Source organism: Phyllopteryx taeniolatus, chromosome 18 (genome assembly GCF_024500385.1).
Source record: "Phyllopteryx taeniolatus isolate TA_2022b chromosome 18, UOR_Ptae_1.2, whole genome shotgun sequence".
NCBI lineage: Eukaryota > Metazoa > Chordata > Actinopteri > Syngnathiformes > Syngnathidae > Phyllopteryx > Phyllopteryx taeniolatus.
Genome location: NC_084519.1, coordinates 10565593 through 10582092, shown reverse-complemented (window position 1 = coordinate 10582092; position 16500 = coordinate 10565593). Strand labels below are relative to the sequence as shown.

General features: G+C 40.8%; 2 protein-coding genes across 3 annotated transcripts; one reads left to right on the top strand and one right to left on the bottom strand.

The window, feature by feature from the left end:
* The first annotated feature begins 370 nt into the window (after window positions 1–370).
* On the top strand, window positions 371–2173 carry churc1 (churchill domain containing 1). Its single transcript, XM_061753543.1, has 4 exons — window positions 371–558; window positions 686–821; window positions 1029–1099; window positions 1789–2173. The coding sequence occupies exons 1-4, from the start codon at window positions 520–522 to the stop codon at window positions 1879–1881; spliced, it is 339 nt and encodes a 112-aa protein (XP_061609527.1). The 5' UTR covers window positions 371–519; the 3' UTR covers window positions 1882–2173.
* Window positions 2155–16443, bottom strand: ttbk2b (tau tubulin kinase 2b). 2 transcript variants are annotated; one of them, XM_061753536.1, is made up of 15 exons: window positions 16242–16443; window positions 15775–15891; window positions 14100–14247; window positions 13336–13409; window positions 12408–12548; window positions 12208–12312; window positions 12011–12076; window positions 11554–11646; window positions 11251–11376; window positions 11007–11164; window positions 10592–10784; window positions 8638–8849; window positions 7289–7706; window positions 5470–6122; window positions 2155–5100 (listed from the first exon to the last, which is right to left on the bottom strand). In XM_061753536.1, exons 2-15 carry the CDS (start codon window positions 15835–15837, stop codon window positions 4725–4727), a joined length of 2826 nt encoding a protein of 941 aa, XP_061609520.1. In that variant the 5' UTR covers window positions 15838–15891; window positions 16242–16443; the 3' UTR covers window positions 2155–4724. The 2 variants fall into 2 exon arrangements, with proteins under 2 accessions (XP_061609520.1, XP_061609521.1); XM_061753537.1 differs by lacking the exon at window positions 16242–16443 and adding an exon at window positions 15973–16203.
* Window positions 16444–16500: the final 57 nt, after the last annotated feature.

The following is a 16500-nucleotide window of genomic DNA, read 5'->3' as shown; positions in this document are numbered from 1 at the left end:
CTAACCATAACAAACTTCTTTGTTTTGATTTCTTACAAATGTGATATATGTTTGGGATGGTCATCACGTTACGTCGGCGTAGCCTGCGCTTCCCGCCAAGCAGGAGCCAATCATGTTGAAGTGGGGCGTGTGCTGCCTAGAAACTGTGTGGGAATCCTAATCACACAGCAAGGACATGCAGTCCGGAAGTTTTAAATCGGAAATCCGGGGCGATCATCTTTAAAAAATAATAATAATAATGCCGCAAATTCATAACGTCTGATTGTATTAATTGTATTTGACTTTGACAAAAGCCACAGATTTTGTATCCATCTTGTTCAATAAAAATACAAAGATTTAAAAAAAAAATCATAGACATTGTGTTTACTTCCTGTATCCAACTGCTATGCTAAGCTAGAAGGCGGTGTCTTTTGTTGCGGAAGATCAGGCAGTTTGCTACAAACCTATTCTTGAAATTAAAAGTCTTTACAAAGACTTTACACATTATCCTGTTATTATTATTATTATTTATAAGTTAAAATGTGCAACGGCTGTGTGCAAAAAGAATACCCCGACCGGGTACGTTAAAATGCTTATTTTGCATAATCTCAACCTCGGATCAGTTTTGTCAGTGATACTCACGTCTTGATTCAGATGTTTACGTTACAATAATACATAGATTAAACATTTTTTCCCCCCTGCTCAGGGAAGCACATGTCTGGAGAATGGCTCCTATCTGATGAACTACCTGGGCTGTGCCAAATGCCATCACAGGGACTTCGTGATGATCTGTAATAAAGACACAGAGGATGATGATGGAGAGGAGATTGTCACTTATGACCGTAAATCGTTTTGACATATTGAATACTTTGTTCTATTACAATGTCCATTTAATCGTTTCCCCATAACACTTTACGTTCCCATTCCGTCTTAGAAAGTAATGCTCACTGATGTATAAACAAATAATTACGGTACAAGCTGAATTTCATATTAAATATGTAGTAGATCCACGTTTATAATCCACTCACCAATCATCGTTTTTCTTCTAGATGTTTGTAAAAACTGTGACCATGTCATCGCCAGGCACGAATACACATTCTCAGTGGTTGATGAATATCAGGTAAGTCAGAAAACAATAAAAAATAGGTACACATCTAAATATTGTAGTGTAATTTCCTATGTTCTTGTACACCTCAAATAATTTCATGTGCATCAAATAAATGTTCCAGACCCACCCAGGATAGGTGAAATTGTGCGATATAGAGACCACATAAACTAAGTTCAGCCCTTAAAATACCCCTGTCACAAACTTAATAAAGATGTAAACATTTTTCAATTATCAGTACAAAAAAAATGTGTATGTTTAACATAAAAATCCATAATAAACAGCAATACAGCAGGGGATCTGATAAAGTCTCACGTGATAGAGCCCATATATTAAAAAAACATTAAGTTTTACCCCACCAACATGCTTTAAACATACGGAGACATTGAAACACCCAAAAATGTCTTCCCCAAATGTTAGTTTAATTATAGTGAAAATTGTCCACAGGTGTGAATGTTTGATTGTCTGTGTGTACCCTGCCTCGGTCAAAATCAGCTATGATAGGCTCCAGCTCACCCGTGACCATAATGTGGACAACAGTCAGATAAATTGTATTATATTACTGTACTGTGATTTCACTGCATCATACCTAGTGTCATTTTATTGCGTAGTTTATTTTATTCATTTCAAAGTCAATTGCTGGTTGGTTATGAGGTTTGTTTTTGTTCGCTTACATACATATGCATTCATATTGTATCATTTAGGAGTACACAATGCTTTGCATGCTGTGTGGAAAGGCAGAGGACTCCATCAGTGTGTTGCCAGATGACCCCCGACAGACCGCCCCCCTCTTCTAGAGCTCATAATACTGCAATACACAAAACTTCAGATTGACATAGACTAAGTATTATATTGGTATTGACATAGTGATAAAATTTACAACAAACATGCTGTCGACTTCAAGGCTGCATTGATTTGGATAAAGTATTATGTCATAGATTTTTACATACTGTGTAGCATTTCTGACTGTATGCAACTATATACCAGCCTTTATAGCTATCTTGAACAGCTTTTGATCAATGCACTGTAAATAAATGTTTAAGATGTAGGCGTTCATGAATTCACAGGAAATAAACAATATTAAACTTATGTATGATGTCTTATTTGCCTACCAACCAAATGGGTCTATGGTAGTAATGCCATCAGAACAAAACAAAAATTAAGTGCTTTTTTGTTTGCAGTTATTGTAAAAGTGTTCTCAAGAGTTGCATATCTATTTGTAAAACGGTTTCCTCTGGTAAACCCAGTGTCATATTAACTACACTTGGTGATCATTACTGTAGTTACTATGGCACTTAAATGCACCAAAATAGTCTTGACAGTCAATAAAAACACTTTTTTTTTTTTTTTTGCTTGTGGACATGATGTATTTTCATGATCAAAAGCAGCTTGGTAAAAATACAGATATGTATGCTGGTTGTACAAATGAATAATAAAAAAATACAATGACTCATGCACATTTACAATACTGAAGAATGATAGTGCTTATAAATACATTCTAATAAGCTGATGCAAAGCTATTCATGGCTAGGTTTAAGCAGGGTTTTCCTGCTTAATGGGACATTCTCTGGTTTTGCTGATGGATTTTAAGTGATTTTATAGCAAATGTATGGTTACCACTTTACCGATGGTACCTCAACAGTTGAGGTCTCTCATTTTGGTCTAATCATGGGCAGACATGGCATGTAAAGCATTAAAAGCCACATTCAGCAATAATAGACTTACAAATATGGAAATTCACGACAAGATTATTGGTGAGTCAAAAACAGACCATAGCTGTCAACAAAATGTGCCAAAAAAGTGCAACCTCCAAAGCTGAACACAATCCATTGACTTCCAAATTGTTCTAACTTTAAAAAAAAGTTCCCTATAGTGAATTAGATTTTTAAAGTAACAATTTTAGCCTTCCTAACCACCACACAATGATCCTTGATGATGATGTAACAAGTTCCATTTAGGATTCTCTTTTCCTCGCTTCTAAAGTGGAATCACAAAAGGCCGAAGAAAAAGCATTTCAATATTAATCCTTTAGGTAGTAAACTGAACTCTCGCGAAATTTGCTGACATTAAATGTAGGAGCGTTCAACATTGGGGACTCCAATATAATCTTTGTTTTTTCCATCCATCCCTTTTCTGTACAAAATAATAATAATAATTACACAGCCTCCAAATTATGTAAACTGATAAGCGGTACAGTATCAGTTTACATAATTTGGAGGCTGTGTAATTATTATTATTATTATTTTTTTTTTTTTGCTGTATTGCGGATTATTTTAGTGTTTTGTCTTCCACCATTACACTTTTGGGACATGAATTCACTAAGTTCTATAAAATGGATGCACTTGCACTCAATGATCTAGACCTCAAAATGGATGTCATTTGCTTATATAATATATATACATGGACAAAACTTTGACATGTTGCTAGCTTTAGGGCTGCAAACTGTGCAAAATTATATCGATGGCAATTTGGATGGCGCTACACATGTGGTAAACTAAGATTGTTTTGTGAAGTTGAATGCGTTGTTTCTTGTGTTTAACCTGGCAATTTAAAATATTTGTATTATTACTGGCCCGTACCGGAATCGCTGTTTATTCTTCAGATGAATAAATTGCATTTTGGAGAGCCATAGCATGCCAAAAATTCAAAATATTTGCAAGTGCACGTATCGTGCTTGAAACGTATTTTTTGGAGTCTCCAACACAACTCCCCAAAACTCACTTCATTGCGCCCCCTGGTAAGTTATACAAACATGTTTCAACGACAGACGTGAAATTGGATGGACATCGCTAACATAACAACACGCATGAAAATGTCTCAAGAAACCATGGCTGACATTGAACAGGAAGTCAGCCATTTTGGGGGAACTAGTCCAAAGGAGCGAGCCCCAACTGGACGCGGGTAACCTAAACCAATGATTCCAACTACTGTGCAGCGTCACATTACTGTAGTGCGCCCTGAGAGATCATCTGGTGTTATTTTATTTACTACAAATGTATTCTATCTATGCCAGCGACATAAGGACACGCAGAACAATTAAATGCTCTTCCACTAGATGGAAAGGTAGAACAGAACTCCATCTCGTACCATTGATACAACAATCATAGCTTTGTGTTCAACTAAACAAGTGTGAATTTCCAAGTCAATTTGTGAGGAAATTGAGATCATATTTCAATATGTAGACCATACTTTTTGCTTGGTGGTTTGCCGTGAGCTTTTTCTAAAGTAATATGTGCCTTGGTTTAATACAGGTTGAGAAAGACTGTCCTAGAAGATGAGATGAGATAGATGGGTGAAGCTAAATTACACTTTTTTTCCCCTACGTTTTGTAATGTGGCCGTAGGATGGTATCAAATTCAAAGATTATTTCAAGCATTTGTCATGAAAAAGGGGATGTGAGGGCCATGGTTCACTTTGAATTATGCACCCCGGTTGCAACCATTTTCATCAAACATTCCTTGAAGTGTATGCACATAATCACTGGAGCGTTTCAAGGTACTGTTCAGTGTTCATGGGTCAATTTAAGCTAATGTAGCAAATAAATAGATAAATACATGTTTTTCTTACATTACATACGGTATATATTCCTTTGAGCAAATACTGTATTTACACATGCGATCAGATCAGTCTTTTCTGTTAATCACCGTTTCAGTTTCCCTGAGCCTTTACCCTCCTGGATCAAACCTGTTCCTATAGAGCGTGGGGGGGCCCACGGACTCTGCCCGGACGACCTGGCTTGCAGGGGGCCGTGACGAGGAGGAGGAGGAGGCGGCGGCGTAGATGACCCGCCGAAGCTAGACGGAGAGCGGCTGCGTCCCAAAGGCGGTGCCCTGCCGTTGCGGGGCTCCTGGCGGGATGGTGAGCAACTCAGCGAGCGGTGCAGGACGGAGGAGCTGCAAGGGCGAGGTGGAGGTGGGCTGACGAGCTGGCCGCCGCGGTCCTGCGGCAACTGGCTCAGATTGGACAAAGAGTCCGTGTCGCTGGTGCTGCTGGCACGTACTCGCAACCGCCGCCGCCTCAAAAGAGAGGAGAGAGTATGAATAAGTAATGAACTGTTCATTCAAATGTTTTTGGAACAAACCTCCCACTGATAAAAACATTAAAAAAAATAAGACTCCAGTTTTCACAGTTTTGTTAAATTCCATATTTGAATATATTCACAGGTTATTATTTCACAATATCACAATGATATTATGATGAAACATTTCAAAATAACAGGTTTTAAGAATAGGTTTAGGCTGATATACAATCATGTTATTTCTCCATTGAGTTATACAAGCCAAATAGTCAAACAGTTATTTGTAAAATGTATCATTAAGCCAAATTTCACTTTGTAAGTATAGTAAAATGCAGACTATGAGTGTGTAGTGAAAATTGTGTCATACCTGTGGTCGGCACAGGGGCCTTCAGACGGTTTCCCAGGTGGTGGGTGAGGCATGTGTCTGCCGCTGAGCTGCTCGGGAACAAAGGTGGCGCTCATGGGTCGTGGGATCTTACTTTTACTGCCGGATGAGGAGGACAGAGAAAGAGGGTCTTCCCCTCCACAGTCCGACCTGGACCCTCGCTCCGAGGATAGACGTTCTCGAGGGAGAGTGACCTGCAGGTTTTCGCAGGAAAGGGATGGAGAAGGGGAATGCGTGGGCGAGCCGGGTACAGGGCTGCTCCAGCGATTTCGCCTGTCCCGGTGCAGGTTCCTGCCCGGAGAGTCCGGGGGAGTGCCGGAGTCTCGTATTGGGATACGGCTCATTTTTGGCGAGCAGGGAGAGTCTTTTGGCCTTAAAGAAGCGAGGAGTGAACAGACCGCTTGAGGCTGCTGGTTCAGCTCTAACGAGCAGTCAGGCAGACCAGAATCACTCTCTGGGTCTTTTGTTAGGAGTGTTGTCGAACCCTTAAGTGGGCTCGATGACGGGGCCAAATCCGTTTTCCCTCCATCCTTTAGGAGTTGTCCAGGGAGTTCATCGGATTTGCTGGACGCACCCTCAAGAGGTATCGTGTCACTCTTCTCGAGCACAGGCGCCTGCGGTGTGCAGCTGGAAGACTGAAAAGAACTCAGTGATTAGGAGCGTGACTGAAGATTACGTTGCAGAGCAACGAAGAGTAGCAATTGAATATTAAGTGGTGCTACAAACATCTCAATTTTATTCTAATTGCTCTCTGGCCATCTAAAATGAGAAAATTTTATCAATAGCAAAGAGTATGAGTGATGAGCACATATGCCTCACAGTTCTTAGGTTCAAGGTTTGAATCTCAACTACGGTCTTCCTATGTGGAGATGGCATGTTCTCCCCATGCTTGTGTGGGTTTGTACATAAATTTATGAAAATAATTTTTTTTTTGGCTCAGTTCTCAAGAGATTTCGAATCTAGGGATGTTGAGAATCTGTATAGTATTTGGTACAAAAAACATGCTCCTATGTCATACTTCGCACCGACCGATACTGTAAGGGCACGGATGGCAACACTTTTCGCCGACTGCAAAATATGGTCTAGAAAAATGGATGATAAACTCCGCTCAGGCAGAGATTAGAGGCCGTCGGCACCTGGCAAGCAGCAAGTGTCGTGAGCCTCTTCGCGAGGTTCCATCATGAAGCTGCAGTGGCCGTGCGATGTGTACTGACGTGACATGTTAAGAGACTTAAGCGATGGTGTGATAAAGTATCACTACGGTTGTCCTGTCATAGTTTTAGTTCCTAACTTGTGGTATTTTCAATGAGCAGTCTGTATTTCTTTTTAATCACTTTTTTTTGTCGTCAACACACTGAGTAACACAGCATCCATATAGTCCTACTTAGACTCGCCAGACTCCACGTTTTTCTTCGTTTCTAATCTCGTTATATAATGCTCCCTACTAGTCAAACTGAGGCTACACTTCAGTAAAATGTGTGGTAGGACTGTTAGAAAAATGTTAGTAATGACAAGACGCTACTCTAAAAAGTGTTATATTTGAGTGAAACTTATGCCATGTTAAAAAAAAACGTGTTTTTAACAATATTTGAAAATAAAACATTTTCAACAAATGGCATTATCAAGTATCAGTACTCTGTATTGCAAGTACTCAAATGTAAGTATTTGTACTCTGTCTGAAAAGTGATATTGGTGCATCCTTAGTTGATTTTGAGCCAAGCAAAAGTGCGTCAAATGTTCTGCACACAAAAACAAGCATGGCGGCAGAGTGGGACACAATTAAATGCTTGAACACGCCTACCTGATCCATGTGGGGTCGTCCCATGATGACCGAGGGCATCTGCCCCAGCATCCCTGGCAGCCTCCTGTGGCCAAGTAACCACGACCCGACAGAACAGTGTGACAGAACAGGACTGATCGCTACAGCCGTGCCCTCCTGCGGTGGGTGTTTCTCGCCATCGGCAGCGTTCGGGGCCACTGCTTTGTCCTCGCGCTGGGCTTCAGCTGAAGGCTTGATGGCTACGGAATTGGTGCCTTGCTCTAGCTCCAGCACCACCCACTCCTGGGAGTCTCCCTCTTGGACCACAGGACTTATGTTGACTGCGACAAAACCGCTGCTGACTGCGCCATCCTCTGGGTCAGCCGTACCCGTGCCAGAATGATCGTCCGACAAGACTTTCTCCCCGATGTTAGAAAGGACCGGAGGCGTTTTGCCTCGACTAGAATTAAAAAAAAACAGTAAGGAATTTAGCAAAAGCGTTTGATTTCCACAAAGTACTACCTTTGCCATATCGCAGTTCATTGTTTGCGCCACTGCTATGTTGCAGATTGAAGCTATCATTTTTCATTTTCATTTTTCATAGCTACAGTAAAGGCAAGTCCGAATTTAAGGAGCTGTTATGTAGTTGGAAGTCTGGGTTATGCCATATTGGCGAGGTAAGAGAGGTGGGTTGGTTATATTTTGTATTTTCCAACAGGCTGTCAGTGTCGATGATGATGTGATTTTCTGCAATTCATTTTTTTAATTGATTGTGAAAAAAATGTGAGCCCAAGAAGCGAAGTGGGTTAACACTAACTGTTCTAGTTCTAACCCAGAGTTAATGAGTTTCCTTTTTAGTCCAACTGAGCGTTGTTTTGACAGGAAATAGAGAAAATGTCGAGCCTGAATGCCACAGAGATTAGAGGTTTCTAATTACTGTCACATCTACCCTAATTTCCCTTCGCCCAGCTACATTGTTTCGCATTATGTTAGCATTAAGCTAACTAAGCATACTTTTAACAAAATTATATGGTTTGGTTGAATATTTCTGTGTTTAAAAATTAAGTGTTTGATCCTTGATTTTCCGTCTCGGTTTTACAGTAAACCTTAAATGGGAGTGACTAATAAAAAGCTTGAAGTAACACTTTGCTTCTTACTGAGAGAATTATGTGAGCACGAGGAAGAGCAGGCGCTAAGGAATATTTTAAAATTGTTTAAAAAAAGTTTGTGTGTTTTACTACGTTTAAATGTGTTTAAAATGTGTGGAAGGGGTAAATCTATTATAAAAATGCATATGGTCTCTCTTTATCATGGAATTTTACCTACCTCATGTGGGTCTGGAACATAACCCATAACCATAAGCACTAAAATATGATGTTTGATGTACTAACCAGGACTCAAAGAAGCGCTCAAGAGTCGGCTTGGGCTCAGGTGCAAGTCTCCTTTCAAACGCCAAGCTCTGACTCTGACGCATCTTCCGAAGCAGCGGCACAGCCCGGTCCAAGAACAGGGTCTCGGATCGTACTCGTCTCGGAGAGCTCTGCACGGAGCCAGCGGGGCTTTGGTTGCCCTGGTTCTGACTGTGCTCTTCCTCAGTCACCACCTGAAAAAAATAAGGGATAAAGATGCTTAAAATTTCAATAGAATCTCTGAAATTGATTAAGCATGCATTTTGATTCAGGACAGTACGGTGTACTCGTGGGTAGCACGTATGCCTCACTGTTCTAAGGTTTGAATCTTGGCTTTGCCCCTCCTGTGAGGAGTTCGCATGTTCTTCCTGTGCTTGCATGGGTTGTATCCAGCTTCCTCCCACATTAAAAAACATGCACGTGAGGTTCATTGACAATTCTAAATTGCCCAAAGGTGCGAATGTGAGTGTGAATGGTTACTTGTATGTGCCCTGAAATTGACTGTTGACCAGTCCTGGGTGTACCCGCCTCGCTCCCAAAATCAGCTGGGATAGATTCCAACTGACAATTTACTGGTCGACAGTCAATCGGACATGCATAAACAAATAACCACTCACACTCACATTCATACCTAAGGTCAAGTTAGCGTGCTTAATTAACCAGACTATATTGGTGTACAGTACTTGAATTGAATGATTTATACATGGTGACCCAAGGACCACTAGAAATAGCTGTCCAGCAGGATCAGGGAGTAACATAACAGCATTATGTAATAAGGATACAAAAAAAAATTCACTAGTTACAGAAAAAAAAAGGTTTACAGGTACATTTAGTAAAAATCTGAATAATTTCACAGATTACAATTTTCATGTCTTCTTAGACAATGAAAACCACGGCAAGCATGGTGGCCATGCAGTCAATTACGTGGGGATATCGATCACACCATTATCTTAAAATAGAGAGTGGGGCAGACTTTTCACTGTGATTGAGACAGCAGGCTGCAAGCGTAGTTTAACGACGAGTTACTGTGCCCCTCCGCCTCCACAGGGGAGTCTTTACATGCCATTCATATTTTTCTTAAACCGATGTGTTAAACTGTTTAAGTGACTAACAGTGAGATAAATATAAAAAAAAATAAAAAAAAAAAGTAACATTTTAATTAAAAGTATATGCAACTACAGACTACAAAATTCATATAGTCACGTCACATCCTGTCAAAATACTCAGAAGTATCTGATGATTATGTAAAGTGATATGACTTTCAAACTTGGCCTAACATTTGGCACCTCCCCTGTGCAATGTGCAAGAATTCATTCTCCACTCTGAGATACGTTTTTCCAGACGAGGCGCACAATGCAGTAAAAGGCCCAGTAGGTCCAGCTATAGTTTCAGAAACACATAACCCGAAGATGCACAGACGAATGGATGGACAGTCACCTACAACGCACCAAAGCTAAGCTATGCGTTTCATTTACATTACAATGCCTGTTGTGGCATATCTGTTTATAATGCTTAATGTTGAATGTCTGTGTGAGAACAAGAGCATGTTTTGGGAAAGAGATAAATTAGTGTATTAGTTGTTGACAGAATACTAAAACAGCATTAAACATTTACTGCATATATAAATCGTGCTGACCTACTCTGATGTTGAAATTAATCTAACTGCAGTATGAAGATTTTGGGAACAACAAATCAGAGTGGAAAATGAAAAAAAAACTAAAAAGCAGGTTGCATCCCAAACCTGCATAGACATTTTTAATACGCAAACTCCACACAGGAGCTGACATTCTGACTCCAAATATCAGAATCAGAAATGTACAGCAGATGTGCTACCCACTAATTTACCATGCTGTCCAAGTCCCAACATATACAGTACGGTAGAATTTAAAAAAAGGGTAGGACAGGCAACAGAATGCGGATGCTGCACAGAACTGACCTTCCTGATCACTGGCTCAACATGTTTCTGGTTTTGAATGCGGTCCATTTCATCCCATATGCCTCTCGCAGGCACAGTAGCAGCAGGGATAGGGGGGCAGTTGTCAGCGTCGCTGAAGCGCTCTCCGAGCATGAGGACATCCTCCGTGTTCTCCCTCTGCAATTCCACTGGCAGCACTGATGCATTGGCCATGCTGTGAAAGAGAGAGGAGAGGTAGGAGAGAGAGGTGTCACCCTCGAGCTCATTTGCAAAGCACAATTTAGTGCAGTACTCCCACTGTGAGAGTTGACAGGGTGGAAATGTAATCTACAAAAAAAAAAAAAAAAAAAAGGACTACTGGCTCTACTGTGGGTAAAAGGTTAAGGAATAACAATAGCATGGCTATACATGTATATAAATATTTAGTGACGTGTACCCCATGTGTGCTGGCGTGAGGCGGGTGAGGTCCTGGCCGGTCGGCGGCGCCGCTGCAGCGGTCAGCATGTCCTCTGAGTCACATTTCTCCCAGTCGTAGGGATCATTGTGCAGCACATTGTGGCTTTTCATAGCGCTGTCAAACAGTGACATCAGCATCTGTCACGGGGGAAACACACGTGTCAGCATTTTAGCACTCAGGAGAGGACCAAACATGATAATGCAAACGTGAGCTTATAGCCAACCTCATAGTCTGGCTTGGTGTAGTAGTCCAAGCTAAGGATGTGATCAAGGAATGCGCTAAACTCAGATGGTAAGTGATTAAGCATGAGGCTATGGTCATATGCATCTTTTAGATTTCCTACTTGTTCCTGTCAGAGAGGAGGATAAAAATACAATTCACACTCCAAGTACATATCTACATTCGTACACTAACGGGACAAAATTCTGCCTTTACAAAGAGAATAATGCTCAATTTCTTTTCTCTGAGATGTACATTTATGTTGGTACTTAATGTTTTGGACAGTGAGCAAGTGTACATATCACACCTTGTCTTTAAATTTCCTCCATGGGAGCTGACCAGACATGAATTCAACCAACATGTAGAAGAGGGACCATAAATCGTCATGACGACCAATTTCCTGCAGAGTCAAAAATCACACAAAAAGTGAAAACAGAAAAGGCATACAGCCAACCACAAACAATGGACAAATGACACTCAAAATATATGCATATTTGTTTATAATGGTGTTAAACTTGTCACTCACTAAAGGTTTGACACTTATCAATGTTACTAAATGTAACGTTTGATCATTGGACACATATTTCAGATTTTAAAAGATCTTAAAATACAACGAATTTAATTATGGGACAAACTGCTTTAGGTCCCGAGGAAACCTACCTAATTCTAAGGCTCACATTTGCCGTAAACATTCATTAGAACTTGTACCTACCTTCTTGGTGGAGGTTGTGAAACGTAATGTACAGGACAAAACGTTTAGTCACCTTATTTTTATGAGTATTGATAGAAGCATATCGCACAGTTCCTCTGAAGCCGGCCACAGACCGAGGCTGGGGGGAAAATTATATATATTTTTTTAAATTACAGGAACATTTGAGACACATTTATTCATTTTTGTACAAAAAAAAAAAGTCAGTTTTAGATATTTAGTTTTGACAAGTGGGGTTTTGTGTGTACTTACAGGACGGAGTTCCTGGTTGGAGGTCATGTACTGTCGGGCTAAACCAAAGTCCAGCATGTAGCAGCACCTACAGGTACTTGCTAATCTTCCCATTGCAAAGTTAGCCTATGAATGACATGAGTAAGGGCTGGTGATCAATTGTGAAAATGATATTTGCAATGTGAAACTACAATAACTATTTCATGTAACTGTTATCTTACCGGTTTAATGTCGCGGTGCAGGAAGCCCACAGAGTGGATGTTTTCGATGCCCTGTAAAATCTGCTTGCCGAGCCTCAGAGTTGTCGAGACGGAGAATGTACCACGGGCCCTGCTTCTGCGCAGATCTGCCAGGTTCCTCCCCTTTGGACAGTCACACATTGCATTCATTATTCACATTCAAACAAAAGAAACTATATTTTAAAAAAGTTTCGCTCGAACCGTCACTGCGCAAGCTTGAAGCATATCTTGAGAGACTTCTGTTTAGTAAATTTTTAACAATTGCTTTTTCGTTTACTTTTTTGTGATGCCACAACAGAATGGTGCCAGTAACGGCAAAGAGGAAAGGTTCAATGATGATCATAGAACTGAAAACAGACCTTAATGTGACCTAGCGATGAATACGGTAAACATGCCTCTCTGTCCTGGCTGCTCAGTACAATAAAGTAATTATAAATTCATCCATGGATCAATGTTCTATACCGCTTATCCTGTCTAAGGTCATGAGGGGCTGGAGACTATCCCAGGTACCTTAGCCAAAAAAGAGGTCTACACCTTGGACTCGTCATCAGTCAATTACAGGACAAATATAGAGCGGCAGATAGCCTTTCACGTCTACACCGTCATTGAGTGGGAATTGAACATGTCCTGTCTTCACGGAAGTCAGGCGACTAAACCGTTACACCGTCAGTGACCCACCACAAGTCAATTATGTGAAATGTTAATGTCACGAGACTCCCCTCTCAAGGATAATTGTAAGTTATAGTGAGAATACAATATTGTTTTACGATTCAGCAGTAAACTTTTCCAAGCACTTTAAGTGCTTTACAATTGTGCAAAATTAGAGAATATACTAAAATGCAAGCACTCTTCAAACACATCCTTAATATTAATGCCTTTCGTAATACATAGGAAACCTGTGAATGCCAACCTGGAGTTCCATCACCACATAGTTGAAGCGTTCGTTGCGACCGGCACTGACAAAGCGACACACGTTATCTTTGCCTGTTGAAAAACAATAATAAAATATAAATGTACAGATGTGGATTATCAGTTACAATTAAGGCGACATGTTTTTTTACTTGGAAACAATGTCAAAGATACAGCATAATTAAAAATCTCTCAATCGTAGGCAAGCGTTTTTTGAAAGCATCGTGTATTAGCAATCAATATCCTTGTGCAGAATTGTATTTGTTGATCCAGCTATCACATGCTCAGTATAGATAAGGTACAGTTGCTTCACGTGCATAATTTTCTAACCTTTCATAATACCTTTAATTAATAACCTTTAATACAAACTGTTAGCTCTTTTGCAATACTGTACAATTATTTTTCATGTGATGATTAGCTGACTCTATGTCTTACATTCGCAGTCACACAATCTTTTTGTACCTCAATGTGTATAATTGGCGCCTAAAAGCCATATTGCTTCTACAATCTATCTGATACTCATATTTATATAAATGCCAAGCTATAACTGAATTTTGTAGTTGCATTTTTTTCTATGACTATGCTTAGCTGTATATAGAAGGCAGTTTTACATTCAGTTCCATTAAGTTATCTATACATGACTAAAACCGCAAACTGATCAATTTCCTGGACTGCTTATCTAGTGGCAGAAGACACACTCGATTGCTAGTCACTGCAACAAACGCTTGATGCAGCCTTTTGTTTGCGAGGCCAAGTGTCGCTCACCCTGCAGCTTCCTCAAAACGGCCGCCTCTGTCCTCTGCACTGGTTTGGGGTGGGTGGCAGACTCCACTTTCATGGCAACGGTCGCCTGGCTCAGCAGGTCCAAGACCTCGTAGACCTCACCGAAGCCGCCTCCGCCTATCTTTCTCACCTGCAGAGGGGTTTTACATGAGCTAGGTGCCCGTCATGCCTGGTGGGGGTGACCCTAAAGCAGTAGCTCTCAACTGTTGTCACACTGGAAGCTGTATTTTCCTATTGTTGCTATGTCGCATGACCCACTTTTATAGAAGGCCAATAAAGAAAACACATTGTTCAAAATTAGCCTTTGAAAACATTTTCTTAAACATGACAACTGCATGTACAAAAATGTTTTTTTTAGTAATATTAAATATCACAGTTGCACAAAATACAGCTACAAAATCCTATCCCTTACCTAGCAAGTACTGCGTGGGATCTCGGTACAGAGGTGCATCTCATTTATGTATGTACCATTACCCCCTAGTAATAACGTTTCTGAGGCATCTATTTTTTCCTACTCCTTTTCCGACTAAACTGTAGGGTCGGCTGCCCTTGTCTTTATCGTCAAGATAAAGACAAGGGCAGCCGACCCTACAGTCAGCTGCCCTTCCTGACACAAACTAGTTTCACCCGAGGGCCTAGCCTTCATCCAAGACCTTCTCAGAAGGCAGCACAACACAGAAGTGTCATGATACCAACCCATCAAAAATGAAACACTACCATATATTTTTATTACCAGTACTTAACAGCAAGCTTGGGGGGGGGACATCACCCGAATTAGCTATGGAAGGCTAAAGTCTAATGCACAATATATTGCTACTCCAAGTTGAAGTTTACTGTATGCATCTCACAACTAAACCAAGAGAATTAAACATTGTACCGAATATTTAAGCACCAAAATGTTCAATCAAACCACAATTTGTTAAAAAAAAAAAAGTCTGCAAGGTTAATCCTAAAATATGTTAAATGCCAAAAATTGGATAACGGGAATTATCATGGATGCCATGGCTTCTGCTATTTTTCTTTTCATTATCGGTCGTGAGGTACTTTATGCAGATATAGTATTAAAGTCACAGTTTTGGTATTGCGATAACACTACCATCAAGTTTGTTGTCCACGACATTATTCCCCAAGTACCCGCTCTGTTTTATAGTGCTAAACACCTGCCAGTAACAGAGTGGGTAGTAAGTCAGTCTTTTGTGTACATTTTGTAAGATGTTAGTTGGGACTTCCCTTTGCCACTCTGCCTCCCTGGATGCACTTCAACATCATACCCAGCATGTGCAGAAACATATAATAAATTCTTTACAAGACAAATTCAACCCAGGATGTGCGTTTACGGTTCAGTTTTACTCCCACGGCGATGACGTATTCCAAATTAGTACATCCCTGGTAAATTGGAATGCACCACAGAAGTAGTTAAGTCACAATTACAGTAAATATTCATATAAAAACCTATACGGGCTTTTCTTTTTCCCCGTGATGAAATATTCTTACAAACCAGTTCCTCGAAATATTGTATGCAGGTAGTCATAAACCGAGGACTACCTGTAATTATTATTATTTTTTTTTTTTATTACCACCGGTCCACCACCCACAAGTTGAAAATCACTGCCCTTAAGTACACCTGCTGCTTAAATAAGAATTAAAGGGGGCTTACCACTCTCCATCTATCTCGGACCACCTCTGCGGTTGACAGGATGTCTGTATGCTCGCCACTCATGGTGAGTGCTGTCTGCTGCAGTCCCGAGCTGACATTAGTGGCACCAACCCATCACTGCAAACAGTTAGGTCACTCCTTAACCCACATTGTCTGACACACAGAGTGATGGTAGGTAAAGTTACATACTGGAGATACCTTCATGTCACTGGTTCGTGTATTTGAAAGTGATATTTTGGAGAGGTTAGCTGCTTATGCACGACATTCGAATTCAAATCGGGAGCTAGCTTGATGCAGCTAGCTTTAGCTGATTTTAACCGGACCCCAAAGCATAATAATGACAAGAAAAGGGGCTAGGTATGGTTAGTAAAGGATAACCAGGTGTGGGAAAGCCGCAAGGAAGCAAATTACGAGGCGGTCTCCAATGCTAACTAGCATGTTGGCTAAGCGGCAAGCGCCCGCGTTACCTCGCTTCGTTGCACGGGGGAGACCCCGGGAGAGAGTCTCCATGGTGCACTTCTCGACATCCGCGTCATTGCTACGGGTCCTTTATCTTGCGGATGAAAGGACGGTGATGGAGGCATTATCGGAAACGTGAGCTAAACTAATCAGCTGATTATGCCCACAGCCGCCGCTTACAGGGCAGCGGTGACGTCATAAAAGCTCCTGAATGAGCCGCAGAATCACCATAGCAACCATCTCGAGGTGGCCCACCTCCAAAACAAC